Source organism: Anomalospiza imberbis, chromosome 19 (genome assembly GCF_031753505.1).
Source record: "Anomalospiza imberbis isolate Cuckoo-Finch-1a 21T00152 chromosome 19, ASM3175350v1, whole genome shotgun sequence".
Classification (NCBI taxonomy): domain Eukaryota; kingdom Metazoa; phylum Chordata; class Aves; order Passeriformes; family Viduidae; genus Anomalospiza; species Anomalospiza imberbis.
The window spans coordinates 1,097,187-1,125,000 of NC_089699.1; the positions used below are offsets into that span (position 1 = coordinate 1,097,187).

Below are 27,814 nucleotides of genomic sequence, written 5' to 3' on the forward strand. Positions count from 1 at the left end.
CTTTCCCTCCCCCCCCCCCCCACCCCACCCCCCCCCCAACCACACACCCCCGGTTCCCTTTGCTGCAGGAGCAGCCGGTGCATGGGCAGTGCACGGGCACCGGCAGGAGCACGCTGCGCACCCCCGCCACGGGACCGCACTCGCCCCGCGCGCGGAACGCCCCTCCGGTAAGTAACTGCGATCCGCGGGTGGGTTTTTTTGTTGTTGTTGTTGTTGTTGTTGTTTGGGGGTTATTTTAATTTCGGGCGCTCCGGGGTTATTGTTTTTGTTGGGTTTTTTTTGTTTTGTTTTTGTTGTTTTTTTTTTTTTTTACGCCTTAACAATTTTTTTGGCGTTATTTGTTTTGGTTTTTGGGCGTTAATTTTTTTTCTAAATTGCGTTTTAAGCATTATTTTTATTTGTGTTTTGGGCATTATGTTTTTTATTTCTTTGCCTACTTGGACTTATTGCGTTTTAAATTTTTGCGGCGCTAATTATTTTGCAATTTTTTCCATTTATTTTTTGCAGATTTCCTTTTTTTTTTTTTTTTTTGCCTTTTTACCTTATTATTTATCTTTTCGCTTTATTTTTTGCATCTAAATATTTCTTTGCATCTTTCCGGCATCCAAATATTTTCTACGTTCATCTTTTTCCTACAAAAATATTTTTTCTCTTCATCTTTTTTCCCCCAAAATATTTTTTCCCGGTATCTCTTTCCACCAAAATATTTTCCCCTTCATCTTTTCCCATTAAAACATATTTTCCCTTTCATCCCTATATATTAAAACATTTTCCCCTTAAAATCCGTCTCTTCAAAACGCTTCGTCTTAAAATTTTGTTCATTAAAATTTTGTGCGTGAAAACATTTGTTCATTAAATCATTTACTCATCAAACGCTGCTTCACTAAACCGTTTGCGCCTTCAAACATTTTCGTATCGAGCCCTTTTTGCCTTCAATTTTTTGCTTTAAATATTTTCCCTTTCAATAATTTCCCATTAATTTTTTCGCTTTACATTTGTTTTTGTTTTTTTTTTTTTTTTTAATCTCAAATTAATAAAAAAAAAAAAAAGGCAAAACATCCTTTTTCGCATATTTTCCTCAGCTTTATTTAAAGGAAATACACATGTTTTGTTCCCGGCCCGTGTTTCTTCCCCCGGGGCTCGCCCCGGCGCTCCCCCCCGGTCCCCGCGGTCCCGGCCGGGCCCCCCGCGCCCCCCGGCCGTGCTCGCCGCCCCGCTCCCCTTTGTTCGCCGCCGCCCGGCCCGTGCCCGGCTCCCCCCGCCGGATCGGGCCCCCCGGCCCCGGCGCTGCCAGAACAATGACCCGGCGGGCGGGAGCCGCGGCCGGGCACCGGCAGAGACCGGGAACCGCGGCCGGGAGACCGGGGAAATACCGGGAAACAGGGGCAGGGCGCCGGGGACGGACCGGGGAACCGGGGAGAGGAGGGTCGGGACAGCGGGTAATATCGGGGAAGCGGGGCCCGGGGAACCGGGCTGGAGGGAAGACGGGGAAACACCGAGGAACCGGGGCTGGGGAAGGAAGGAAACCGGGGAACCGCGGCGAGGGAGGCGCCGAGCAGCGGGGAGACAACGGGAAGCGGGGAAGTCGAGGGCGAGCGGGGCCGAGCCCCAGGGAGATACGGTCGGTGAACCGGAGAGATAAAAGAACCGAGCGCCGGGAAACCGGAACCCGAGCAGCGGCCAGAAAGGGTCGGAGCAGCGGGAACCGGGCCCGGGCTCCGGGCAACCGGGATGGGAACCGGGAGCACTGGATAGAGGGGGAGCTGCGCTCCGGGAGCACCGGGAACATGGAGTGAGGGGGGGGTGCGCTGAGGAAACTGGGGATCATGAACTGGGAGTACTGGGAAAAGGGGGGGCCGTGCTCCGGGGACGGCAGCGAGCGGGCACCGTGCGCCGGTGGTACCAGGGAACGCGGGGCCCTGCGAACCGCGGAGAAAGGGGGCTGTGTTTTCCCGCGGGAAACGGGGAGCGGAGCGCTGGGGCGCGGGGGCTCTGGGGTGCAGCGATGGCCGTACCCCTACCCTGGCTGTGCTCTCACTCTCTGCTTTCTCTCCCCGTGCCAGGAGCGGAGGATGAACCGACAGCCCCGGTGCGGAGCGCGGCACGACGCCCGCCGAGCCGGCCCGGCGCGGCGCTGAGCATCGCCCACGAGCCGTGTCGGGGTCCCGCCGAGCCCCCCGCGGGTGGGTGCCCCCGGCATGGACGGCCGTGACTTCGCGCCCCCGCCGCGGCTGCTGTCGGAGCGGGGCAGCCTGGGCCACCGGCACGGCACGGGGCGCGTGGCGGGGTCGGCGCACGGGGCCGTGCAGCCCCCCGGACACTTCCAGCCCACCAAGTACTTCCCGGCGCCCATCTCCATGGCCACGCACACAGGTCAGAGGGGTCGGGGCGCCCGCGGTGTGGGGGGCCGGGAAGGGCTGGCAGGCTCGGCACGGCCCCGGGAGCTCGGCACGGCCCCGGGAGCCCGGCCTCCCTTTGTGCCGACCTCGCTGTCACCGCGCCCGGTGGTTTTGGGGTGAGGGCTCACGCACACGGGGGACATGCCCCCACCCAGCCGCTCCGCCGGCGCGGGAGGAGCGTGACCCTGGGCCGCGCCGGCGAGATCCCGGAGCCGGGACAAGGAGGCGCGTTCGGGGCGAACAACGAGGCCGTTATGCGCGGGGCCGTGGGGCGGCGGTGGAAGGTCACCGAGCCCGGGCTCGATATTCGGCGCCGAAGTGTCAGGGTGCGAAGGGGTTCGCGGTGCGTGTTCGCCGCGGCAGCTGCCGGAGCTGGACAAAGCGCGGCACACGGTCGAGCTCCGCACGGCCAACCAGCACCGGCGCGGGGTCACCGGATCCGGCATCCGCGGCGAGCTGCCCGCGCGGCTTTGTCTGCGGCATGTGCTCGGCTGCGGCCGGGCAGGGCTGAACCGGGGCGCACAGCGCCTGTACCGGGCTTCGCTGCACGGGGGCTCTGAGGGCGCAGCCGGCGGGGAGCCCCCTGCGCTGCCGAGCTCCGGGACGGAGCCCGAGCGGGAGCCGTGTGCCGGCTCGGCGCGGCGCAGCGCCGGGCCCCCCGCTTCCCGCCGGCGCAGGCGGTTGTCTGGCCGCGGCACGGCGGCAGCGCCGGTTATTGTCGCCGCCTTGATGAGCTGTGAATACTAATAAAATTATATCTGCTTTAATGGGATTACAATTAGTGCGTGGATTAGGGCGGGGGGCACGGCCGGGCCGGCGCGGGGGGGTGGCAGCCGTGGGGGTTCTTGGAAGGAGGTGGAAAGCGGGGGGCACCGGGGGGTGCCGGGGAGGCGGCGCCGGATCGGGCCCGCGGCCGGGGCGGTTTCGCTTTGTGCCGGCGGCCCTGCTGCCGGGACCACCGCCGGGCTCGGGGGGCCACCCTGGCTTCCCCCAGCTTTGTTGGGTGAGGAGTGCGGATGGGGGCTTGGAGCCCGGCCCCGGGGTGAGGGTTCGGCTGCTCTCTGGCTCGCGGTGACCGTAGGGGGGATCCCGGCGGGCCGCCAGCGCCGGGGTGCTGCTGGCTTCCCTCCGGCTTCCCGCGTCCCCGTGCAGGACCCTCACACCCGCTGGGGCCTGGGCGACACATGGGAGCCCGAATGCACCGGAGGTTGTTAAAATAACATGGATCCGGCTAAAAATACCCCGGCAGAAACGCGCCGAAAAAAAACATTAAAAAAAAAAAAAAAAAAAGCCAGAGGAGGAAAAAAAAAAAAGCAAAAAAAAAAAAAAAAAAAAAAAAAACAGAGAAGCCAAACCCAACAACAGAACGAGCTAAAAATATTCCGGCTTTGGCAGGGCCGGCGCAGCCGGAGCGCTTCCCAGCGAGCTGCGCTCTGAGGCTCCGCGCGGCCGGAACGCTGCTGGGGCGGATAAACCGGATAATTTAGTGACCGGCGCGGTGCGGCGGGAGGGGGGTCCCCATCCCCAGCACCCCGCGTCCTCCCGGCATGGCCCGGCCGCGCTGCCGGCAGCCGTGGTAGTATGGCGCGGTAATTAACGCCGATGATTGATAATTACCCCACCCAGCGCACGGAGCCAGCCCGCGGTTGGCCGTGGCGGGGCGATGCCGGTGCGGCACGCGGCACCCGGGGGGCACGGCGGGGCCGGGGGGGCTCCGGCCGCGCTCCCCCAAATGGCTCCCGGCGTGGGGCCGGACTACACCTCCCAGGAGCCTTTGCCGGGCCCGGCGGCCGCCCTGGGAACGGGAGATAAAACTGTTTTCCTTGATTTTATTAAAGCCGTACCTCAGGGCCGCGCGTTCGTGGAACCGAACGCTCCGGCTGGCGTCGGGTTTGGCACCGGCACCGCCCGGGGACGGGGGGGTGGAGACCCCCGGAGCCACCAGAGCCCACCCAGGCGGGGTGCAGCCCCTGCACGCCAATTGTAGGGGGTCCCACTGGCACGGCACACCCCGTGCTGAGCAGGGCCGGGGGTCCCGCTGCCTCCGCCACAAACAGAGGGTGGGAAACTCTGGCAGAGGCCTGTCCGAGCCACGCTGGGGCCTGGCCGCAATTTTTGCCTTTTGGATGTTTTTGTGGACTAGTGGAGAGTTGTGGCTGTGTCGGACTGTATGTCACTGTGCCCGAGCCCTCGGCCAGGAGCAGGGTGGCCGTGCCGGTGTGTGGCTTGACCCTTGGGGTGTGCGTGTGTGCGTCCCGGTGTGCGTCCCGGTGTGCGTCCTGGTGTGCGTCCCAGCGCTGCCCTGCAGCCTGGCAGTGGCAGTGTTGGTGTTCATCCTGGCGCTGGCACACAGCCTGGCCATGACAGTGCAGGTCCCGGTGCATCCCAGGGTGCATCCCAGCGGCTGGATGTGCTCCCACACCTGTCCCCTCCCTAGATCGCACCGCAGGCTGGGTGCTGTGCGCTTCCTGGCACGGCTTTGAGGGGGGATTTGGGTGGTGATGGTGGGAGGCATGTGGGGACGGTGCCCCTGGCTGGATGGTGACACAGGGCCAGGTGCCAGCGCTGCAGCCTCTCCGCTCTGCATGGCTGCTTCCCTGGAGACGGGATCTGACGAGGGGCTGGGGGCCACGGCGCAGCTCCAGCGCAGCTCTGGCGCAGGGGCTCCCCGCTCCCCCCAACCCCCCGTGCGGCACATTGCCAAAGTAAGTGTCAAAGTTAAACCAGATCTGGAGATTAACTGGGCTGCTCCTTGGTAGCCACAAGACGCCGGGGGCCGAGCATGGCCAGTGGGAGCAGTGGGATGTGCAGGAGCCCGGATCCCACGGAATTCCCCCGGCTCTAGCAGAGTCATCCCCGAGTGCTTCCACTGTTCCTTAGTCATGAGCTGGATCCAGGCAGAGATGTTGCCACGTGCCAGGCCTTGGTGGACGGGCAGCTGCCACCAGCCCCTGGCACTGCCTGGGGAACAATGTGGGGTGGATGGGCTCCATGGAGAATTTTGGGGCCACTCTGGATGTCCCTGGCTCCTTGGGACTCCCAGCTCTGCCTGTGCCCTGACTGCCCCGCAGCATCACCCCAGGGCAGGCTCTGACCCTGCCTCGTGCTGGGGTCCCCCAGCCCTGGGGGAAGCGGGGTTAGACGAGTCCTCCCCCCACCAGGATCCGCATGTGTGACGTTCACAGGAACTGCACAGGGCGCCCATGGAGCCAAATTCTGGAGGGTTCCTGGGAAGGGTCCATGTGCATGGCATCCATGTGACATCAGGAGTGGGGTGGGACAGCAGGATCCCCGGGACTGGACACCCCCTGGCTTCCCTGTGCTCCAGCAATGGTCTTCCAAGGCACATGTGTGTCAGGTTGTGCCCTGGGTGTGCAAATCGTGCTCTGAGTGTGAAAGTCATGCGTGCAGGGAGCGTGCACTGAGTGCACGTGTGTGCCAGCTGTGCCAGCAGTGTTTCCCAGCTGTGCCAGGACTGTCCACCACCCTCGTCAGCCCATTGCACATGTGGCCTCAGTGAGTGTGCAAGCACTGAGTGTGCAGTGGCTGTGGCCAGCACAGCTGCCAGTGGCATTCCAGAGGGGATAACCCATCACACAACGCTGGGATCACCCTCCTGGCCCCTCGGGCACGTTCGGCAGCATTTCACCATTGCAGCGTTCATTTAGTGCCGTAACAATATGGATTCAGTTGGAATTACAGCACCGAGGGAGCCAGAGCCTGTTTATTCCCTGTTTGCCAAATTTTTAAAGGGGCTGTGTGGGTTGTGAAGCATGTGGGGGGCTGCCCACCATCCCCTGCCCAGTTGCGGGGAGCCTGGGTTGCCCCTGCCAGGGTCCCTGCCAGCTCCCGGCCCTCCGCCCGCGGCCTCAGCTCCATTAGGAATGTTCCAGCCCCAAAATAGCCGAGGGAGAAACCCAACCCTGCGCACGTCCCCCCCGCCACCGCCGCGGTCCTGGGTCTGTCACCGCCTTGGGGATCCCAGAGCAGCCGTGGGCTGAACCCTCCCAGGACCACGGCCCCCTCTCCATATGCTGGCCCTGAAACTTTCTGCCTTCCCAACACATTCCCATCTGCGCTGCACTTGGAGAGGGGGCGAGGAGCAGCTGGAGGGAAGGGAGCACCTCTTGTTGCCCCCTCCTGAGTCTCCCCAATGCCCCCCGCCCCTCTCAGCGCTGTCAGTGTGGCCGTGCTGAGACCTGGCACACTTGTCACACGTCTGACCCTCTGCGGATTCAGAGCCAAAGGAAATTTCGTGCCGGAGCCGGGAGCGATGCCGGCGGGGCTGAGTCACGGCACCGGCCTCGGGGAGCCCAGCCAGGGAGTTCCCAGGGTGACGCTGCCGGGGGGCGGTGGGGGGGCCAGGCTGGGACCCCGCAGCCCATCTGTCCCGTGCTGGCAGCGCGCCCCACGGTGCTGTGCCCGTCCTGTCGCGGGGAGGAGCCACCGGCGCTGCCGGCTCATCGGTGACACGAGTTGTGCCCGGTCTCAGGGACCGGCAGCATGGGCTGCTCTGGCTTATCAGTGACACGAGTTGTGTCCCTGTCCTGTGCTCGCCACCACCATGGCTGGAGGGGCAGAACCAGGGGGCCGCTCCCTGCCCCTGCTCAGTGCTGAGCGTGGCAGAGCGTGAGCGTGCAGGGGGCTGCGGCGAGTAGGAATGTGGGATTGGCAGTGCTGGCCGTGGGGCCAGCGCACGCCGGGGGACCCGTGAGTCAGCGGGTGGGCGGTGGGGAGCGGCGGCCCCACAGTCCTCCCGGGACACCCCGGCCCCGCCGCCATTGGGGTGGGGTGAGGGGTTATTTTTTTCCAGCCCGTTTCTCAGCTTCCAGAAAAGTTTCGTTCTGGAAACCTCGGCCTCCCGCCCGGCACAACTGCCCGGCACGCTGCCGGCTCCACGCCCGCACAGGGTCTCCCAGCACGGCCGGGGCTGTGGTGCACAGGGAGGGTCTGCGCGGGCAGCACCAGGCAGGGATCCCCCGGGACACGTTGGCACAGCGGGATGTGCCCACCCATCCCGGTGCGTGTCCGGTTCCCAGGGCTGTGGGTGGGATGTGGCCGTGCCCCCGGCCCACGCGGCCCTGCCCGGCTTGGCCTCGCCACGGAGGAAGGAGCGAAGCTGCCTGAAACCACATCCCGACACTCATCCCAGAGGCATCCCGGTGGGATTAGCCGGGGAGCGTGGGCCGGCTTAGAGAGCAAAGCATCGCTTCCTGCCCCGGCCGGGCGGGCAGCCAGCCCGCGCTCCACGCCACGCCACGCGTGCCGAGCTGTGCTGAGCCGTGCCGAGCCGTGCCACGGCCGCTCTGGCACACACAGACGTGGGGAGCGGGCCCACACAGTGAGGGGCAGCTGCTCCCCCATCCCAGCTCCCCCATCCTGGCTCCCCCCCATCCTCGCTCCCCCCATTCCCACTCCCCCGCCCGGCCGCTGGCCACCAGCTCCGAAGTTTCCACCATGATCTCACGGCTTGGCCGGGACGGGAGCGGGATGGGGAGTGCCGGCCACGGGCCTCCCCAAGGGTGCTGGGGGCCCCCCCGGGCTGCGGGGGAGGCAGCAGGGTCAGGCCAGGGCTGTCCCCCCTCCTTGCGCTCGCACACATGTGCACACACACACACACACCACACACGTGCACCCACGTGGCCCGGCACAGCCCATGTCCCTGGAGCTTGGGATTGTCCCAGCACTGGGAGCAGCCGGTGTCCCCTGGGGGGGAGCAGCAGTGTGGGGAGCCACACGCGTGTGCAGAGCCTCCCACGTGCTGGCACGCCTGTGTGAGTGCTCAGGGCACGCACAGGGCAGGGCTCTGGTGCCCCTTGCACGGCTCTGCTGTGCCTTACACACTCTGGGGCACGTCTGAGCCCCGTGGGGCTGGGGGTGTCAGGGACAGGAGTGCATGAGGGGTGTGACCGCACAGGGGACGTGGAGGCTCACAGGGGACGTGCGCAGGCAGCGTGTGCACGAGGGACAGGGTGACATGAGGGACATGGTAACGCGAGGGCTGTGAGCACAAGGGACGTGTGTGCGCAGGGGCTGGGTGTGCACAAGGGACACAGGCCCACGAGGGACACGTGTGGCGCGAGGGCTGGGTGTGCCTAGGGGATGCACCGGTGCAGTGTGGGCTGCGCAGCCCCGTGGCAGCTGTGCACTCACGTGTGTGCACAGGGGAGTGTGGTGTGCTGGGTCATGCGAGCAGGGCCTGCACAGCCCCCCCTGACTGCCCTCAGCCCTCCCAGACTGTTGTCAGCACCCCTGACTGTGCCCTCTCCCTTCCCTGCAGCCGGCAGCAGCCTGATGGGGAGTGCCCCCCCGTCCTCCTTCATGGGGGGCTTCCTGAGTGGCAGCCTGGGCTCGGGGGCGCCCAGCCACCCCGCTGGCCCCGCCGCCTCCCCCCCAGAACCGGCCTTCTGCGGGCCCCACTCCGGCACCTCCCAGATCTGGTTCTCCCACTCCCACGAAGGTGAGTGGGCACTGGGGTGGGGATGGCTGTGGGTCCGGGGTGGCTGAAGGCAGTCATGGTTCTGCCCAGTGGCAGTGGTCACATTCTACCAGTGCCCATGTGTATGAGATCCAGACCTCCTGGGTCGGCGGCTTCTGGGTGGTGGGGGTGGGTTTGGCCACTGTCGCGCCCCAAAACACCCTGGGCATCCACAGGGAGCGAGCTTAGACCCTGCAGTTGGGGTTAGGGGGGGCAGAGAGGCTCGTGCAGGGCTGCAGAGCTCCAGCTGAGGCCGGGCTGCCTCGTGTCACTGGTGATGATGAACCCAGACAGGGGCGCGTTGGGGCAGGTGGCAGTGTGGGGACCCCGGGGGCAGCCCTGGTTAAACCAGGTCCCTGTGCCCCCCATGCGCTGGCGTCTCCGTCCCACCGGAGGAGCGGGAGCGGGGCGGCGGTGCTGGCGCGGGGCCCTGGCAGCCTGCCCGGCTGGTAGTTTGACCGGCTGCCAGCTGGCTCCCGGCGTTCCGGGGGGGCACGGGGGGGACGGGGACGGGCAGCGCACGCGGCTGACGGACAGCCCGCCCGAGCCGTGCCGAGCCGAGCCAAGCACGGCCACTGCTGACACGCGGCTGGGGGAGTCTCAACCCCCACCCCTCCCCGGTTCCCAGAGGGTGGGAGGGGTCCCAACCTGGAGGGGATCACGGGCTCTGCAGAGAGCTCCCAGCCAGAGCCGTGCAGGTTGGGATGCCGGGGCCGGGTGCCACCCCAGCCCCGCTGACTCTATGTCCCCAGCCCCGGGATACCCCCGCTTCTCCGGGAGCTTGGCCTCCACCTTCCTGCCCATGGGCCACCTGGACCACCACAGCAATGGCAACGTGCTCTATGGCCAGCACCGTTTCTACGAGAGCCAGAAAGGCAGGTACCGGGGCCACCAAGGACCCCCATGGGGGCGTATGTCCCCAGCCTGGCAGGGGTGGGGGCCTTGGTGCTGGAGTAGGTGGTACTGGGGCAGCAGGTGTGGGGTGGGTGCCAGTCCCAGCCCTGCTCCTGCTTTTCACGGGGTTCTGATGGGTGCTAAGGGGCCCGTTGTTTGAGTGGGACATGGACCTAACGAGCCCAACCCTTCATCCCAGTCCTCCCCTCATTGGCACGGCCACCATTTAGGTGGGGGATGCGCGGGGGTCTCACCCATTGCCCTCCCCTCCAGATAACTTCTACCTGCGGAACCTTCCGGCGCAGCCCCCCCTGCTCCCCGCCAGCCACGGCTTCCCCGGCATCGCCCGCGCCGCCCCCGGGCCCCCCGCCGGCTCCTGCAGCCGGGAGCGGGACGCCGGCCCCCTCCCCAAGACCCCCAAGGACTACGAGCGCTTCCTGGCGGGCAAGGAGAAGGGAGGCAAGGGGGACCCCAAGGAGCGGCTGCCCGAGGAGGACCCCAAGGAGCGGCACAAGGCGGTGCTGCCGGTGCCGCCCGAGGGGCACTGCAAGGAGGGGATGCCGCCGCGGGGGTCCAGTGAGGGACGCCCCAAACCCCTGGCCTCATGCCTGCTGGGGGCCAAGGGGCTGGACGGGGACGGTGCCCGCGCCGCGCTGCCCAGCTGTGCCGGGAGCGCCCTGCCCCGCGCCGCCCGCTGCGCCCCCAAGGAGCGGGAGCCGGGGGTCCCCGAGGCCCCCCAGCCCTACGGCGAGGCGGTGGAGCGGAGGCAGATGCTGCACCACGCCGTGTCCTACGCCGTGCCCGCCGCCGGCTCCTTCCCCTGCCTCCCGCTCCACGCCGGCCCCGAGGTGCTGTGCCCACTGCCCGAGCCCCCCGCCCGCGAGCTGAAGCTCAGCGGGGCTACGTTGGTTCCCTCCGTGGGGCCCCCGACGGACAAGAGCCGCTCCTTCCAGGCAGAATCCGGTGGGATGGAGCGCGGGGATGGCAAGGAGCGGCACACCGAGGTGGGCACCGAGCCCTACGGTGCCCCCTTCCACCACCCGCTGAAGGCCGAGGGGCCGGCGGAGCGGCGGCTGGACTGGGGGACTCCAGGCACCCGGCTGAAGGGGCTGGAGTACCTGGGGGGCGGCGCAGCCGAAGGACCCCCGTTCTCCGGCCGGTGCCCCGCGCCCAAGGCAGGTCTAGAGAAGGGCTACTTTGAGGTGCCGCCCGCCCCCGACTGCTCCCGCGCCCCCCGGCCCGACCCTCTGGGCGTCCGCGTCGGCCCCTCCTGCTGCACTTTAGAGAAGGGCCCCCCCAAGGAGCCCCCGGCCCAGAAGGTGGCTCGGATCCGGCACCAGCAGCACCCCGAGGCGGAGGCGGCCGAGGGCAAGCGCAAGCCCCTGGAGTTGGGTGGCCTGGGCTACGGCGGGCACCCCCTGCCCCCCTGGGGGGTGCAGGGCCAGGGGCCTCCCCTGGCTGTGGCTGAGGAGCGGAAGGGGGGGCCCTACCTGGACCCCTTTGGTGCGGGGCTGGTGCGGGCACAGGAGGTGCCCAACGCCCCCGACGAGGTGTCGGCCATGAAGAACCTGCTCAAGTACAGCAACGGGGCACTGCTGGGGGGCCAGAAGGGCCCCCCCTTCGTGGGGCTGGGTGGTGCCAAGGGCAGCTGCGCCCACCAGGATGCCAAATTCCCATCGGGAAAGGGTCAGCCGGAGCTGGAGCGGCCGGACTGCGCCCGCGGCCGGGAGCACGAGGCGCTGGGCCCCGGCGGCACCGAGGGCGAGGTGCGGCAGCCGCCCGTGGGCATCGCGGTGGCCGTGGCGCGGCAGAAGGACACGCTGGGCCGCCACGAACCCTACGGCACCGGCGGCGCCGGCGGCAGCGGGCGGCAGCGGGCGGCAGCCGGAGTCAAAGGTGAGGGCTGGGGAGGGGGCCGGGGTGGTGGCGGGCTGGCGGTGCCACGCTGATGCCACCGTGGTGTCCCCGTGGCAGCAGGCACCGCGCGCCCCGTGCACCTGATGGAGCTGGAGGCGGAGGAGGAGCGGGGCCGGCTGTGCGAGGAGCGCCTGGGGCTGCCCGGGAGGGACATCCTGCTCCAGTGAGTGACGGGGGCCAGGGGTGCTGCTCGGCGACGGGGGGAGCCCGGGTGTGAGGGCTGGAAAATGTGCTGTGTGTGCTTTTTGGGGTGCAGGGATGGAAGATGGGGGTCCCTGGAGGTGCTGCTGCGGGGTGCAGGGGAGGGTGATGCCAGTGCTGCCCCCACACTCTGTGTGTCCCCTTTTCCCGCAGGGACAACAAGGACCTGGTGGAGTTTGCCCGGATGCACCCATCGGGGGGGTGTCCCGGGGAGCTGACCCCCCACCTGATGATGACGGGGGGCTCGTCGCTGCCGGCGGGGCAGCTCGGGGGGGACCCCGCCGCCCACACCCACCCTGCCCACACGCACTGGCTGCCCCGCACCCGCAGCCCCTCCATCTGGATGGGGGGACACTCCTACGGTCGGTGCTGGCTTCGGGGGAAGTTGGGTGGGTGCTGAACCCCAGCAGTGGGGTGCTGACAGACCCCTCCCGTCCCCACAGGCATCGGGCACCCTGCTCTGCACCAGAACTTGCCCCCTGCCTTCCCTGCCTCCATGCCCAGCGCCATGCAGCCCGTGTTCCCCCTCGCCCAGGACACCCCTGCCCAGCTTGTCATCCTCCCCACGGAGCCCCCCACCCACGGCACCCCCCACACGCTGGGTGAGCCCGAGACCCCACCATGTGCTGGCAAGGGAGGTCCTGGAGGCTGGGGGGAGATTGAGAGAGAGAAGAGGGGGTCCTTGGGGATGCAGGGTGGGAGATGGGGGGTCTCAGTGGGTACTTTTGGGGGTTCATGGCTAATGGGGTCCATAGGGGTACTTTTGGGTGTGCAGGGGAGGGGTATGTGCTCCTTGCAGGAGCTTTTGGGGTTCAGGGGTGGGAGATGGAGGTCTCTAGGGGTGCTGCCAGGGTCGCAGGACTGGGGTGAGGCGCTGCTGGGGTCTGTGGGTTGATCCTGAAGAGGGTCTCCAATTGACCCCCCTCTGCTGGCAGCTGACGTGATGGACCAGGCATCGCTGTGGCCCCCCATGTACCCGGGCCGGGGTCCCAGTGCCCACCTGCAGCACACGGGGCAGCTCCCTGTGTACCCACGGTCGCAGTTCCTGCGGCAGCAGGAGCTCTATGCCCTGCAGCAGCAGCAGCAGCAGCAGCAGCAACAGCAGCGGGCGGCCCAGGCCCTCGAGATCCAGCGCCAGGTGCACGGCCAGGTGCCAGGGGGCTGGGGATGGGATGGGATGGGATGGGATGGGATGGGATGGGATGGGATAGGATGGGATGTGGGGCTGGCTGGAGGCTGCAGGGTGGGATAGAGGTTGGGGTGGAGGGTGGATTATGGGACTGGCATGGCAGATGTGGGGAAGGACTGAGGGCGTGGGGGACAGGTAGTGGGGCAGGGACTGGACCATGGAGCTGGATGGGGAAGTGGGATGCAGGGCTGAGATGTGGGGCAGGATGTGACACGTGTCACCTCGTTGTACCCCGCAGCGGAAGCTGGAGGAGCAGCCCCTGGAGCTGGAGGAGAGGGGTCCCGAGAAGCCCCTCAAACCCTCCCACAAAGCAGTTGCCTTAAACCCCCCGGCCAAGGGCCTGACCTCGGCGGCCCCCGCGCCCCCCAAGCTGTCCCCGTGCTGCCACTCGCCGGCCCTGCGGCACCCGGCCAAGTGCCCCGTGACGCTGCCCACGGCCCCCTGCACTTTACCCGCCTGCCCCGCCGCCAGCCCCGCCGTGGCTCCCCGCTCGCCGGCCGCCAGCCCCCTGCCCGCCCCCAGCAAGGGCGGCGACGGCGAGGACGCGCGGGGCGAGGGGCAGCCCCCGCGCCGCTACCCCAAACCCCTGGAGCCAGGTAGGACCGCGGGGACGGGGAACAGGAGGAGGGCGGCCGGGGAAAGCCGGGGCGTCCCCGCTGATCATCGCCCGCTCCCCGCAGACCTGCCTCCTGGGTATGGCTACCCCGCCACCGCCATGGGCTACCCCGCGGCGCACTCAGCCGAGCCGGCCGACCCCGACCCCGTGCACGCCGGCTCCCCGCCCGCCGAGCCCGAGCAGTCCCGGACCTTCAGCCCCACGGCCGAGGCGCTGCGGGAGCCGGGCCCCCCGCGGGAGCCCCCGGCCGAGGGTCCCGGGGCGCTGCTGCACCGCCACCACCTGCTGCTCCCACCGGGACCGCTCTGCGGGGAGCGGGGGGCAGCGCCGGCCGGGGGCGGCACCGAGGAGCCCTTCGGGGGGCACCGGGAGGTGGCTCAGGGAGCGCCGGAGCAGCCGGAGCAGCAGCACCCCGTGCCCGAGGGGGAGGGCTCCCCGCTGCCCCCCACTGCAGAGGAGGAGGAGGAGGAAGAAGAGGAGGAGGAAGAGGAGGAGGAAGGCGACAGCGATGGCTCGGAACCAGAGGGCAGCTGCGATGAGGAGGAGGAGGAGGAGGAGGATGGTGACGTCCCCAGTGGGCACCAGGGCTGCACGGGTGGGCTGGAGGCGCTGATCGCTGCCGGCATCGACCTGGGGGAGCTGCCGGCGCTGGAGGAACCCGAGGAGCCGCCCCCGGCCCCCCCTTCGCCTGCCCCCCAACCCTCAGGGATCCCGGGCATCGCCCTGCTCAGCGAACTCGCCGACCTGGAGCTGCGCCGGCGCCGCTGTGACCTGGCCAGGGAAGGTGGGCGACGCCGGGTACCCCTACGTGTCCCCTGCATGCCCTGGTGACTCCCAGCACCCCTGGTGCTTCCAGTGCCCTCTGTCCTGTGGGACTGGGGGGCTGCATGCCGTGCCATGTTGTGCCCCACTCGCAGCCGGGGCTCGGCTCCAGCGCTGGCTCCAGGCAGGCTCCGGGATTCCCTCCCAGCTCGGCTTCCCCAGGGAATCCCAGAGGCCCCAGCGGGAATGGCCGCACAGCCTGGCACATCCCCAGCCCTGCGGGCGGGAGGGAGGGAGCCGGGGGGGACCCAGTGCTGGGGTCAGGTGGGGACAGCATGGGGTGAGGAGGTGGCTGTGGTGTCCCACTCCCGATGGATGGGGTGGTGGGGTGGGCACGGGGCCAGATGGGGCAAATCGTTATGGCCCTTGCAGCCAGGGGTCTGCTCCTGTGCCCCCCAGGCCCCCCCAGGAGCCAGTGCAGGGCTCTGGGATGTCGGTCCTTGCTGACCCTGTGCCCTCCCCACAGGTGAGGATGAGGAGCTGCTGGCCTTCAACCTGCAGAACCTGGCCACGGTGGCGGCCGCCTGGTCGCTGGTGGAGGCGGCAGGACGGGAGGGCAGCCCCCCCGCACTCAGCCCCCTGCCCGTGTCCCCCCCGCCCCGTGCCCGCGTCCCCCGGCGCAAGTACACCTGGACCCCCAAAACCAAGGCCGTGAGTGTCTCCTGGAGTGGGAAGGGGGGGTGAGCTGTGCCCAGTCTGAGCCTTGGCTTTGAGGCCGCTGGCACTGCCAGCTGTGCCCAAACCCCCCCTGGCCCCCCAGGTGTGCCCGCTGAAGGCGGCCATGGAGCAGCTGAACACGCAGGAGGTGGAGGTGCGGATGCGCCTGGCCGAGCTCCAGCGCCGCTACAAGGAGAAGCAGCGCGAGCTGGTGAGGCTGCAGCGGCGCCACGACCACGAGTACGTCCTGTCCCCGTCCCCGTCCCCGTCCCTGTCTCATCCTGAGCCTGGGGACAGCGCTGGCAGTGATCCGTGCAGTGAGTCTGGGCCTGTCCTTGCCCGGTGGTGGTGGGGGCTCTGCTGACCGTGCCCCCGTTTTCCAGGCGTGACGAGAGCTCCCGCAGCCCGGCGCGGCGCGGGCCGGGCCGGCCGAGGAAGCGGAAACACTCCAGTGCCCTGGGCAGGGCCGAGAGCCGCAAGGTCAAGTGAGTGACTGGTGCTGCGGGTCCCCCTTGGCCCAGGGGACAAAATTCATCTGCAGGTTTTATGTCACAAAAAGTTAGTGAGGGAGGGGAGGGAGGGAAGAGGGAGACGGCAGCTGGGGCGTGCAGGAGCCAGCCAAAGTGGGGTCTGGATCCTTCTGGGGGATGCAGGATGAAGCTGAGGGGCGCAGATTCCATCCAGGTGTGCAGGATCCCCCCGGGGGTGCAGAGTGCCCTAGGGGCTCTGCGGGCACCGTGCCCACAATGTGCCCCCCCAGGGCAGTGAAGACCAGCCTGTCCCTGCTGTGTGCCGAGCTGAGGGGGGACCCTGAGCCCCAGAAGAAGAGGAGCAAACTGGCTGGAGGCACCTTCAGCAGCCTCCAGGGCTCCCCGGTGAGTCCCGCGGGGTCTGGGGCATGTGTTCTACCCCCGACCCCCCCTGAGTCCCCCCAGTGTGGGGTCCTCTGCCCTGTGTGGTGACTCGTGGGGTGTCACAGCTGAAGCAGAAGGTGAAGGGCAAGGGGCTGCCCCCCGGGCTCAGCCCCTTCCGCCGGAGGGACCCCAATGCCGCTGCCCGCATCCAGAAGAAGCTGAACCGGCCCAAGGGCTCCAAGGGCTCCAAGTACCAGGGGCAGGACCCCGGTCCCCGGCAGCCCCCCCACTTCCGAGGCAAGGCGGGCACAGGGATGGGGTGTGGGATTGGGATGGGGGTGATGGGGTGAGGTCCAGAATCGGGCACAGGGGCGGGGTGGGGATCTGCTTGTGAGGTGGTGTGGGACAGGGGATGGGGATGTGGGATCTGGCATGGGGACGGGGATGTGAGGTTGGGGTTGGGGTTCTGGGGTCTGGCATGGGACTGGGGTTCAGGGTCGAAGCTGGGGGTGCAGGGTCCAGCCATGGGTCTGGGTGGGCAGGACACAGAGGGGGTGTGGCTCATGCCAGGGGGTCACACATGGTCTCAACTCACCCAGTTCTTCACTAGGGGTGCAGGGGCCACCCCCGTGTGCAGGTGTCCCTCACCACTGTCCTCTCCCCTTGCAGACGAGCCTGAAGGTGACACGGACAGCGAAGAAGGGGACGAGGAGCCAGGGCTGTCACTGCCCACAGGGCCGGTGGCTGTGCTGGGGCCCTCCCCATCCTCCGTGGTGAAGATGGAGGCCAATGAGAAGGCTAAGAAGAAAAAGGAAAGGCAGGGGCTGCTAGGTAATGGGATTCACCCTGGGAATGCTGGCAGGCACAGGAGCAAGGACCCCAGGGGGCACCTGCTGGGACTGGGTGGGCAAATGTGAAGTGCTGCAAGCCTGGGCCTCCATGGGGTCCCCTGAGCCCTGTCACACCATGGGGTGCCCTGACCCCTCTCCCTGCCAGGTCCCTGCCGCCTGGGCAGCCCCGAGGGGGAGGTGAAGATCAAGCGGCGGCCGGTGAAGCCGGGAGCTGCCGGGAAGCTGGAGAAGGTGCCGGGCCGGCGGAAGGCGGGGGGCTGCCCCGAGGGCAGCAAGAAGAAGCTGAAAGCCAAGGCCAAGGAGAGCCTGAGGCCCCCAGCCCCCGGCGGCCCCAGCCCCCCGGGACCCCCCAGCAGCCTTTTTGGGGGCACCGACCCCCGGCTGTTGGGACCGCGGGACGAGGGGGCTCGGCTGGGAGAGAGGGGCAAGAAGGGCACCCGCAAGAGCAAAGGGCTGCAGGCAGCCCTCAGGGTGAGTGGGGGCTGGGCTGGGGGCACCTCTGGGCTCGGGGGCAGGGGGATGTGGCGTCTCCATGGGCTGGGGCCACCAATGGGACCAGGGCATGTGGGGGTGGGGTTATTGGGGCTGCCAGTGAGACCTGTGTGCAGGTTTTTGGGAGTGGTTGTGGGGCACTGATGGAACCACGGGGTGCAGAGGGATGGGGGCAGGTTTTGCAGAGGCTACGGGTGCTGGTGGAGCTGAGGGGGCACCCCTGAGGGTGGTGGGAGGCCCTGGTGAGCCCTGGGGGGGCTGGGGTCTCAAAGAGGGGTCATTGGCCGGTCCTGACCTCCCTGTGCAGCGCAAGAACGGGGCACTCTCGCTGGCCCTCTCCCCCCGGAGCGCCAAGACCATCCTGAGCAAGGGCAAGAAACTGGCCAAGGTCAAGAGCAAAGTGGCCACCAAACAGGTGAGACCCGTGGGGGGTGCCCCCCACTCTGGCACGCCCCCCTTTGCCCCCCACCCACCCCAAGCTTCCTCCTGCAGTGCAAGGGCCGGGCCGTCAGCAAACTCCTGGAGAGCTTCACCGTGGAGGACGACTTCGACTTCGACGACAACAGCAGCTTCTCGGAGGAGGAGGAGGAGCTGGGAGGCTGCCTGGCAGGAGGGGCACGCGGGGGGGTGCCCCATGCCTGCGCCATCCAGAAGGAAGATCTGCGGGATGGGCTGCACATCCTGATCCCCAAGGAGGACAGCCTGCTCTACGCCGGCAGCGTGCGCACCATCCAGCCCCCCGACATGTGAGTGGAGGCTCCCGGGGGGCCCGGACATTTGGGCGGGGGGTCCCAGCCATTTGAGGGGTGCGCCAAGGCGGGTGCTGAACCCCTTCTGTGCCCCCTCCCCAGCTACAGCATCATCATCGAGGGTGAGCGGGGGAACCGGCAGCACATCTACTCGCAGGAGCAGCTGCTGCAGGAGGCGGTGAGTGGCGGCGGTCGGCCTGGGGCTCAGGGTGAGGGGTCAGGGAGGGGGTCCCGGACCCCACAAACCCTGACACGCTGCTTCCCCCAGGTCCTTGACATCCGGCCGCAGTCACGGCGGAGCCTTCCACCCGGCACACGCGTCTGTGCCTACTGGAGCCAGAAATCCCGGTGCCTCTATCCGGGGAACGTGGTGCGAGGTGAGGCTGGCTGGGGTCAGCCGGTGTGGTGGGTGGTGCCGGGGATCCCCTGCCCGTCCCAACAGCCCCCCTGTGCCGCAGGCTCCTCCAGCGACGAGGAGGAGGAGGATGCCGAGGCCGTGCTGGTGGAGTTCGATGACGGGGACACGGGACACATCGCTGTGTCCAACATCCGCCTGCTGCCCCCCGACTTCAAGATCCAATGTGAGGGGCGGGGTGGGATCAGGGGATGTGGGAGGCTGTGGGGGGAGCACGGGGCCGCCCTGACCCCCCACTCCCTGCAGGCACCGAGCCCTCCCCGGCACTGCTGGTGTCCAGCTCCTGCCGGCGGGCGAAGCGGGCGTGTGGCGACGTGGGCACCCCTGGGGCGCTGCCCCCCACGCTCTGCCCCGACCACGGCGCCCAGCCCCCCCGGAATTCGGGCAGGAAGGCAACCAGCAAGGAGAAAAGTGGTATGGAGGGGAAGGAGCAGGATCCCCTGCTGGGCTGGGATGAGGGGGATGGTCTTGGGATGGGGGAAAGGCATTGGGATGCGAGAAAGAGTCTGTGGGACGGGGGAAGCACACTGGGATGTAGGGAAGTGTGCTGGGGTGTGGGGAAGGCTGTTGGGATGCAGGGAAAGGTGCTGGGATGTAGGCAGGGGAACAGATTCATGGGAGGATGCAGGGATGTATGGAAGGGTGCTGGGATGCAAAGATGAGGTTAAGGGGGCTGAGAATATTGGGGTGCAGAGAAAGGTGAGGAGCTGGGGTTGGAGGAAGGGGTGGCACGATGGGGATGGAGATCAGCCCCAGAGCATCCCTCCCTCCCGGCTCCTGTGGCCTCCTGACCCCTGTGTTCCGCAGGCAAAGCCATGGAGGGGCTGTCGGGGGGCCGGGGGCCGGCGCTGGGTGACTCCGCGGCCGGGCGGCGCGGAGGGTCCCTGCTCAGCTGGGCCGCCGTGGCACAGACCAAGCGGAAGGCGGCGAACAAGGGCTCGGCCGTGCTCCAGAACCTCTTCCAGGTCAACGGCAGCGCCAAGAAGCTGCGGGCCAAGGAGACCCTCTTCCCTCTGCACCACCACCACCACCACCTCGCCGCCCCCGTCTTCGGCAACGCCTTCGGCGCCGACTCCTTCGGCCGCATCGCCAGCTCCTACGGCTCCTTTGGCGCCGGCGCTGGGCTGGTGCTGCCGGCCGCCCAGAAGCTCCTGCGCTCCAAGAAAGCCGAGCGGCTGGAGGCCGAGGTGGGCAGGAGCGGGCGCAGGAAGGCGGCGGGCAGCGAGTTCCTGGTCAAGCTGGACCACGAAGGGGTGACATCCCCCAAGAACAAGACGTGCAAGGCGCTTCTGTTGGCCGAGAAGGACTTTGGGGCCAGACTGGAGCGGCCGCTGGGCAGCCACGGCTACGGACACGCCGGCCTGGGCGGCCGGGAGCGCAGGGGCCGTGCGGCCACGCACCCGCTGCCCGTGGGGCTGGCGCTGCGCAAGTACTCGGGGCACGGGGACTTCGCCCTGAACTGCGACAGCGACTGCCACAGCTCCTACTCGGACATGGACGAGGACGAAGACGCGGGTGGGCTCGGCGCCGACGTCCCCTCGCGCTTCATGACGCGCCTTTCCGTGTCCTCCTCTTCCTCGGGCTCCTCCACCTCGTCCAGCTCCGGCTCCATCTCCACGTCCAGCCTGTGCTCCTCGGACAATGAGGATTCCTCCTACAGCTCGGAGGACGAGGACTCGGCGCTGCTGCTGCAGACCTGCCTGTCGCACCCGGTGCCGGCGCTGCTGGCGCAGCCGGACGCGCTGCGGCCCAAGGGTGCCACGCCCCAGCGCTGCTTCCTGTCCAAGGCGGCCGCCGCCGGCCCCAAGGCCAAGCTCAAGCGCAAGGATCCCCTCAGCTTCGCCAAAGCCAAAGAGTTCTCCCGGCGGCAGCGCCTGCCCTCGGTGGAAAACCGGCCAAAGATCTCCGCCTTCCTGCCCGCGCGCCAGCTCTGGAGGTGGTCGGGGAACCCCACGCAGGTAAGGAACCCCACGGGCTCTGCCGTGGCACAGCCGGCACCCAGCCCTTGGCACAGACCGTGCCCGCCGTGGGCACCCACCTGGGCACGGTTTGGGAGAGAAGGAGCAAGCACAGCTCGGGGCAGGGGGCACAGGAGGGTGTCTGTGGGCAAGGGACAAGGTGCACCCCGGGGACGTGTCAGGGGTCATGTGCTGCAGGCAGAGCCCGGGCTGCTCAGGGTGCTGGGGACACCGGCTGTGGCATGTGTCATGTGTGACATGTGGGTGCCCAGCGCTGGTGGCACTGGCTGCAGGATGGGGAAGGGTGCTGGTGGCACCTGGGCAGCCAGTGTAGTGACACCAACTGTGAATGCCAGCACAGGGAGGTGGTGACACCAGCTGTGTCCCTTGAGCCAGCAGTGCTGGTGACACCAGCTGTGTCCCTTGAGCAGCAGTGCTGGTGACAGCAGCCGTGTCCCTTGAGCTGGCGGTGCTGGTGACACCAGCTGTGTCCCTTGAGCTGGCAGTGCTGGTGACAGCAGCCGTGTCCCTTGAGCAGCAGTGCTGGTGACAGCAGCCGTGTCCCTTGAGCTGGCGGTGCTGGTGACACCAGCTGTGTCCCTTGAGCTGGCAGTGCTGGTGACACCAGCTGTGTCCCTTGAGCCGGCAGTGCTGGTGACACCAGCTGTGTCCCTTGAGCTGGCAGTGCTGGTGACACCAGCCGTGTCCCTTGAGCTGGCAGTGCTGGTGACACCAGCTGTGTCCCTTGAGCTGGCGGTGCTGGTGACACCAGCTGTGTCCCTTGAGCTGGCAGTGCTGGTGACACCAGCTGTGTCCCTTGAGCTGGCGGTGCTGGTGACACCAGCCGTGTCCCTTGAGCTGGCAGTGCTGGTGACAGCAGCCGTGTCCCTTGAGCTGGCGGTGCTGGTGACACCAGCTGTGTCCCTCCTTCTGTGAGACCCCGCGCTGGCGCTGCTCTCCACGTCCCCCCGCGGTGTCCCCTGGCCAGCAGGGCGGGTTTGGGGGTCCCTGTGCCAGCGCTGAGCCCGTGTCCCCTCCCCAGCGGCGCGGCATGAAGGGCAAGGCGCGGAAGCTGTTCTACAAGGCCATCGTGCGGGGCAAGGAGACGCTGCGCGTGGGCGACTGCGCCGTGTTCCTGTCGGCCGGGCGGCCCAACCTGCCCTACATCGGCCGCATCGAGAGCATGTGGGAGTCCTGGGCCAGCAACATGGTGGTCAAGGTCAAGTGGTTCTACCACCCCGAGGAGACCAAGCTGGGCAAGCGCCAGAGCGACGGCAAGGTGAGGGCAGGGCTGGCTCCGGGGACAGGGAGCCACGTGCCAGCTGAGGTAGCCATGTGCCAACTCAGGTGGCCAAACATCATGTCGGGTAGCCAGGTACCATGTCGTGTGGTCATGCATCATGTCAAGTAGCCGCATAATGCGTCAGGTAGCCACACATCATGTCAAGATATGTATCGTGCCAAGGAGCCGTGTACCACATGAGGTAGCCACGTAGCAGGGCAAGTAGCCAGATACCATGTGTGGTACACGGGTGTGGTGTCAGGTAGCCACATGCCATGCCAGGTAGCCGTGTCCCATGTCATGTAGCCACGCATGGCCGTGCACCACATCAGGTAGCCATGTGTGGTGTCAAGTAGCCACATATCTACATCAGGTAGCCATGCACCATGCCAGGTGGCCGTGTCCCAGAACAGGTGGCCCTGTCACTGGCCAGGTAGCCCTGTCCCAGCAGCAGGCAGCCATGTCCCACAGCAGGTAGCCATGTCCCACAGCAGGTAGCCATATCACCAGCTGGGTAGCCATATCCCACACCAGGCAGCCATGTCCCACAGCAGGTAGCCATGTAGGGAGCCAGGGAGCCACATCCCACAGCAGGTAGCCATATCCCACAGCAGGTAGCCACATCCCCAGCCAGGTAGCCATATCCCCCAGCAGCCAGCCGCACGGCAGCCCAGGCAGCGGCAGTGACGGCGGCTTGTCCCCGCAGAACGCGCTGTACCAGTCGTGCCACGAGGACGAGAACGACGTGCAGACCATCTCGCACAAGTGCCAGGTGGTGGGGCGGGAGCACTACGAGCAGCTGACGCGCGGCCGCCGCTGCCAGGACCGCCAGGACCTCTATTACCTGGCGGGCACCTACGACCCCACCACGGGGCGCCTGGTGACCGCCGACGGGGTGCCCATCCTGTGCTGACCCCGGGGTGCCCGGCCCCTCCTGGCCCCCGGGGCGCCCACCCTGTGCTGACCCCGCCCGGCTCTTCTGCAAAGGGTGACGTGGGGACATTGGGGGGCACGTCGGGGGACGTGGCGGGGGGCTCCCCTACAAGCCATAACTTTCCCTAGTACCTCTGACTGTTTGCCAGCAGGTGAAGCAGAAATCAGGTGTGTTGTTCTATTTATTTTGCCTGTAAATATTGTATTTCTTCCGGGAAGTTTTATGGAAAAGCGAGAAAGGAAAAAAAACAAACAAACAAACAAAAAAAAAAAACCCACAAAAAACCAAACCCTACAACAGCAAAAAAAAAAAAAAAAAAAAAAAAAAAAAAGACAAAAAATGATGGAAAAAAAATCACAAAAAAATAATAATAATCCTCGGGGAAGGGTGGGGGGGGTCGTTTCAGTGCACTGTGTCCCCCAGCGTGGGGGACGGGGACAGCGGGGAGCGCTGTACAGAGGGGGCCAGGGCGGGGGGCTCGGCCCCGGGCGGGGGGCCCAGCGCCGCCGTCCCCAGTGCAATAGTGGGGTGACCGCGGGGGGGACACCCCGGGGGGACCACGGGGACCCCGCGGGGCCGGCGGACGCTGGCCCGTCCCGCCGCCGCTGCCTGGAAAATATGTACAGGGGCTTTTCCAGTGTAAACACTAAAAACACACACAAAAAAAAAAAAAATCCCACAAAACAGGATTAAAAAAAAAAAATAATAACCCGAAAGGACAAAAAAAAAAAAAGAAAAAAAAAAAGGAGCAAAGGGTTAAACAAAGGTTTTATGAGCCGCCATTCCTGTAAAGGCCTTTTACTATGGAACTTTTTTATGGATAACTTGGCTTATGAATAAATATATGAACCGTTGCTGGCGCCGGCTCCGCTCTCGGCTCTGCCTCAGTTCCCTCGTGCTGCCACCACCCCTGGAAGCCGCTGTTATGGAGCGGGGATGGATCGGGGATGGATCACGATGGATCGGGGAAGGATCGGGGATGGATCGGGGGTGGATCAGGGATATGGGGATGGATCAGGGATGGATCGGGGATGGATCAGGGATGGATCGGGGATGGATCACAATGGATCGGGGATTGATCCAGGATGGATCATGGATGGATCAGGGATGGATCGGGGATGGATCAGGGATATGGGGATTGATCCGGGATGGATCGGGGATGGATCAGGGATGGATCACGATGGATTGGGGATGGATCAGGGATATGGGGATGGATCGGGGATGAATCACGATGGATCAGGGATGGATCACGATGGATCACGATGCATCGGGGATGGATCGGGGATGGATCGGGGATGGATCACGATGCATCGGGGATGGATCGGGGATGGATCGGGGATGGATCCGGGATTGATCCGGGATGGATCGGGGATGGATCGGGGATGGATCCGGGATTGATCCGGGATGGATCGGGGATGGATCGGGGATGGATCGGGGATGGATCAGGGATATGGGGATGGATTGGGGATGGATCGGGGATGGATCAGGGATGGATCGGGGTTGGATCTCAATGGATCGGGGATGGAGGGTTGGATCGGGGTTGGATCGGGGATGGATCGGGGATGGATCACGATGGATCAGGGATGGATCAGGGATGGATCACGATGGATCAGGGATGGATCAGGGATGGATCACGATGGATCGGGGATGGATCGGTGATGGATCACAATGGATCGGGGATGGATCGGGGTTGGATCGGGGATGGATCAGGGATGGATCGGGGTTGGATCGGGGATGGATCGGGGTTGGATCGGGGATGGATCGGGGTTGGATCGGGGATGGATCGGGGATGGATCGGGGTTGGATCGGGGTTGGATTGGGGATGGATCGGGGATGGATATCAATGGATCGGGTTGGATCGGGGATGGATCGGGGATGGATCGAGTTGGATCGGGGATGGATCGGGGATGGATCGGGTTGGATCGGGTTAGATCGGGGATGGATCGGGTTGGATCGGGGATGGATCGGGGATGGATCGGGGTTGGATCGGGGATGGATCGGGGTTGGATCGGGGATGGATCTCAATGGATCGGGGTTGGATCGGGGTTGGATCGGGGATGGATCGGGGATGGATCGGGTTGGATCGGGTTGGATCGGGGATGGATCGGGGATGGATTGGGTTGGATCGGGGATGGATCGGGGATGGATCTCAATGGATCGGGGTTGGATTGGGGATGGATCGGGGATGGATCAGGGATGGATCGGGGATGGATCGGGGTTGGATCGGGGATGGATCGGGGATGGATCGGGGATGGATCGGGGATGGATCGGATTGGATCGGGGATTGATTGGGGATGGATCGGTTTGGATCGGGGATTGATTGGGGATGGATCAGGGATGGATCGGGTTGGATCGGGGATGGATCGGGGTTGGATCGGGGATGGATCGGGTTGGATCGGGTTGGATCGGGGATGGATCGGGGATGGATCAGGGGTGCATCGGGGTTGGATCGGGGATGGATCGGGGATGGATCTCAATGGATCGGGGATGGATTGGGGATCACGATGGATCGGGGATGGATCATGATGGATCGGGGTTGGATCGGGGATGGATCGGGGATGGATCGGGGATGGATCGGGGATGGATCGGGTTGGATCGGGGATGGATCGGGGTTGGATCGCGATGGATCGGGGATGGATCGGGTTGGATCGGGGATGGATCGGGGTTGGATCGGGGTTGGATCGGGGATGGATTGGGGATGGATCGGGGATGGATCGGGTTGGATCGGGGATGGATCTCAATGGATCGGGGATGGATCGGGGATGGATCAGGGGTGGATCAGGGGTGGATCGGGGATGGATCTCAATGGATCGGGGTTGGATCTCAATGGATCGGGGATGGATCGGGGATGGATCGTGTTGGATCGTGTTGGATCGGGGATGGATCGGGGATGGATCTCAATGGATCGGGGTTGGATCGGGGACGGATCGGGGTTGGATCTCAATGGATCGGGGTTGGATCGGGGATGGATCGTGTTGGATCGTGTTGGATCGGGGTTGGATCGGGGATGGATCTCAATGGATCGGGGATGGATCGGGGATGGATCGGGTTGGATCGGGGTTGGATCGGGTTGGATCGGGGTTGGATCGGGGTTGGATCGGGGTTGGATCGTGTTGGATCGGGGATTGGTCACTCAGGGTCTGTTCCCCGTCCCCACGTGGGCTCAGACGGACGGGCAGCGCTCCCTCGCCATTGGTCGAGGCTCCGCCAATCAGCGGGGGCTGAGCCGGTAGCCGGGCTCCCATTGGCTGTCGGGGCGCGCTTTTGTTCTCGGCTCCGGCGCGCTCCGTCCGGCCCCGCCCCCGGCCGCCAGGGGGCGCTGTGGGCGGGGCCGAGCCCGCGCGGGGCCCTGCTGCCCCCTGGCGGCCGAGCCGCGACACAGCAGGGGACAGGGGACACGGGAATGGGGACAGAGGGACACGGGAATGGGGACAGGGGGACACGGGAATGGGGACAGGGGACACGGGAATGGGGACAGGGGACACGGGAATGGGGACACGGGAATGGGGACAGGGGAATGGGGACAGGGGGACAGGGGAATGGGGACAGGGTGACACGGGAATGGGGACAGGGGGACACGGGAATGGGGACACGGGAATGGGGACAGGGGAATGGGGACAGGGGGACAGGGGAATGGGGACAGGGTGACACGGGAATGGGGACAGGGGGACACGGGAATGGGGACACGGGAATGGGGACAGAGGGACACGGGAATGGGGACAGGGGGACACGGGAATGGGGACACGGGAATGGGGACAGAGGGACACGGGAATGGGGACAGGGGGACACGGGAATGGGGACAGGGGAATGGGGACAGGGGGACACGGGAATGGGGACAGAGGGACACGGGAATGGGGACAGGGGGACACGGGAATGGGGACAGGGGGACACGGGAATGGGGACAGAGGGACACGGGAATGGGGACAGGGGAATGGGGACACGGGAATGGGGACAGGGGAATGGGGACAGGGGGACACGGGAATGGGGACAGAGGGACACGGGACTGGAGACAGAGGGACACGGGAATGGGGACAGGGGGACACGGGGGTACAGGGGGACACGGGAATGGGGACAGAGGGACACGGGACTGGGGACAGGGGGACACGGGACTGGGGACAGGGGGACACGGGAATGGGGACAGAGGGACACGGGAATGGGGACAGGGGGACACGGGGGTACAGGGGGACACGGGACTGGGAACGGGGGGTCACGGGAATGGGGACAGGGGGACACGGGACTGGGGACAGGGGGACACGGGGGGACGGGGACACGGGGGCGGAGTATTTGGGAGACAGGAAAGGGGATGGACAGACGGACTCTAGCTCAGCAGAACGGAAGGATAGATGGGCAAGTGGAGGGACAGAGCTGCGTGCTGGGAAGGACGGACAGACGGACAGGGACATGGCTGGAGGGAGATTGGACAGGTTGGCAAAGGGACAGAAGGGTGGCTGGACAGACGGATGGACACGGAAAGGGACAGACGGACAGGCAGAAGGGCACAGGGAGCGACGGACAGCTGGACGGACGGACCGATGCAGGGAGGGATGGCGAGCCAGACAAGTGCAGGGCTGGGTGGACGGACAGACGGACAGACGGACGCAGGCAGGGATGGACAGCTGGACGGACAGATGGATGTAAGGAGGCCGGACAGACAGACGCAGGGATGCCAGGGGACAGACGGGAGGATGGAGGGATGGACGGACAGACGGACAGGCGCAGGGCGGGATGCAGAGGGGCAGCTGCAGCTGAGCGCGGGTGCCACGGGCGCCCAGGGACCCCCGCGCAGCGCGGGCCCGGCCCGGCCGTGCCTGGGGGGAGCCTGCGGCCCCGGCGTGGCCCTGGCACGGAGGGACAGGCCCGGCCCTGGCCCCAGCCTCGTCCAGCGGCCGAGGAGCCGCGTCCCCCGAGCCGTGCACGGTCACAGCGCCCTGCGGTGACAGCCCAAGGCCGGCCTGGGGACACCCCCGGGGCTTGGGGGGTCCCTACGGGAATCCCACCCACCCCCACCCCCGGGCACTTCAAGCAACTGAGGGAGGGAGGGGAGAGCCCAGGCAGGGCCGGCGGGCAGCACTGCCCAGCCAGCAGGAGAAAACGCAGCCTATGAAC

General features: G+C 66.3%; 1 protein-coding gene across 1 annotated transcript; it reads left to right on the forward strand.

Annotated features, from left to right (window-relative positions):
- The first annotated feature begins 11 nt into the window (after window positions 1-11).
- BAHCC1 (BAH domain and coiled-coil containing 1) lies at window positions 12-23,361 on the forward strand. Its single transcript, XM_068209926.1, has 27 exons — window positions 12-167; window positions 2,064-2,373; window positions 8,680-8,859; window positions 9,630-9,752; window positions 10,045-11,667; window positions 11,746-11,851; window positions 12,043-12,251; window positions 12,333-12,491; window positions 12,825-13,039; window positions 13,317-13,674; window positions 13,759-14,478; window positions 14,983-15,167; window positions 15,277-15,413; window positions 15,557-15,658; window positions 15,934-16,048; window positions 16,153-16,324; window positions 16,697-16,858; window positions 17,024-17,349; window positions 17,678-17,785; window positions 17,863-18,116; window positions 18,222-18,297; window positions 18,388-18,496; window positions 18,578-18,700; window positions 18,781-18,948; window positions 19,342-20,492; window positions 21,535-21,771; window positions 22,481-23,361. Exons 2-27 carry the CDS (start codon window positions 2,199-2,201, stop codon window positions 22,685-22,687), a joined length of 7,500 nt encoding a protein of 2,499 aa, XP_068066027.1. The 5' UTR covers window positions 12-167; window positions 2,064-2,198; the 3' UTR covers window positions 22,688-23,361.
- Window positions 23,362-27,814: the final 4,453 nt, after the last annotated feature.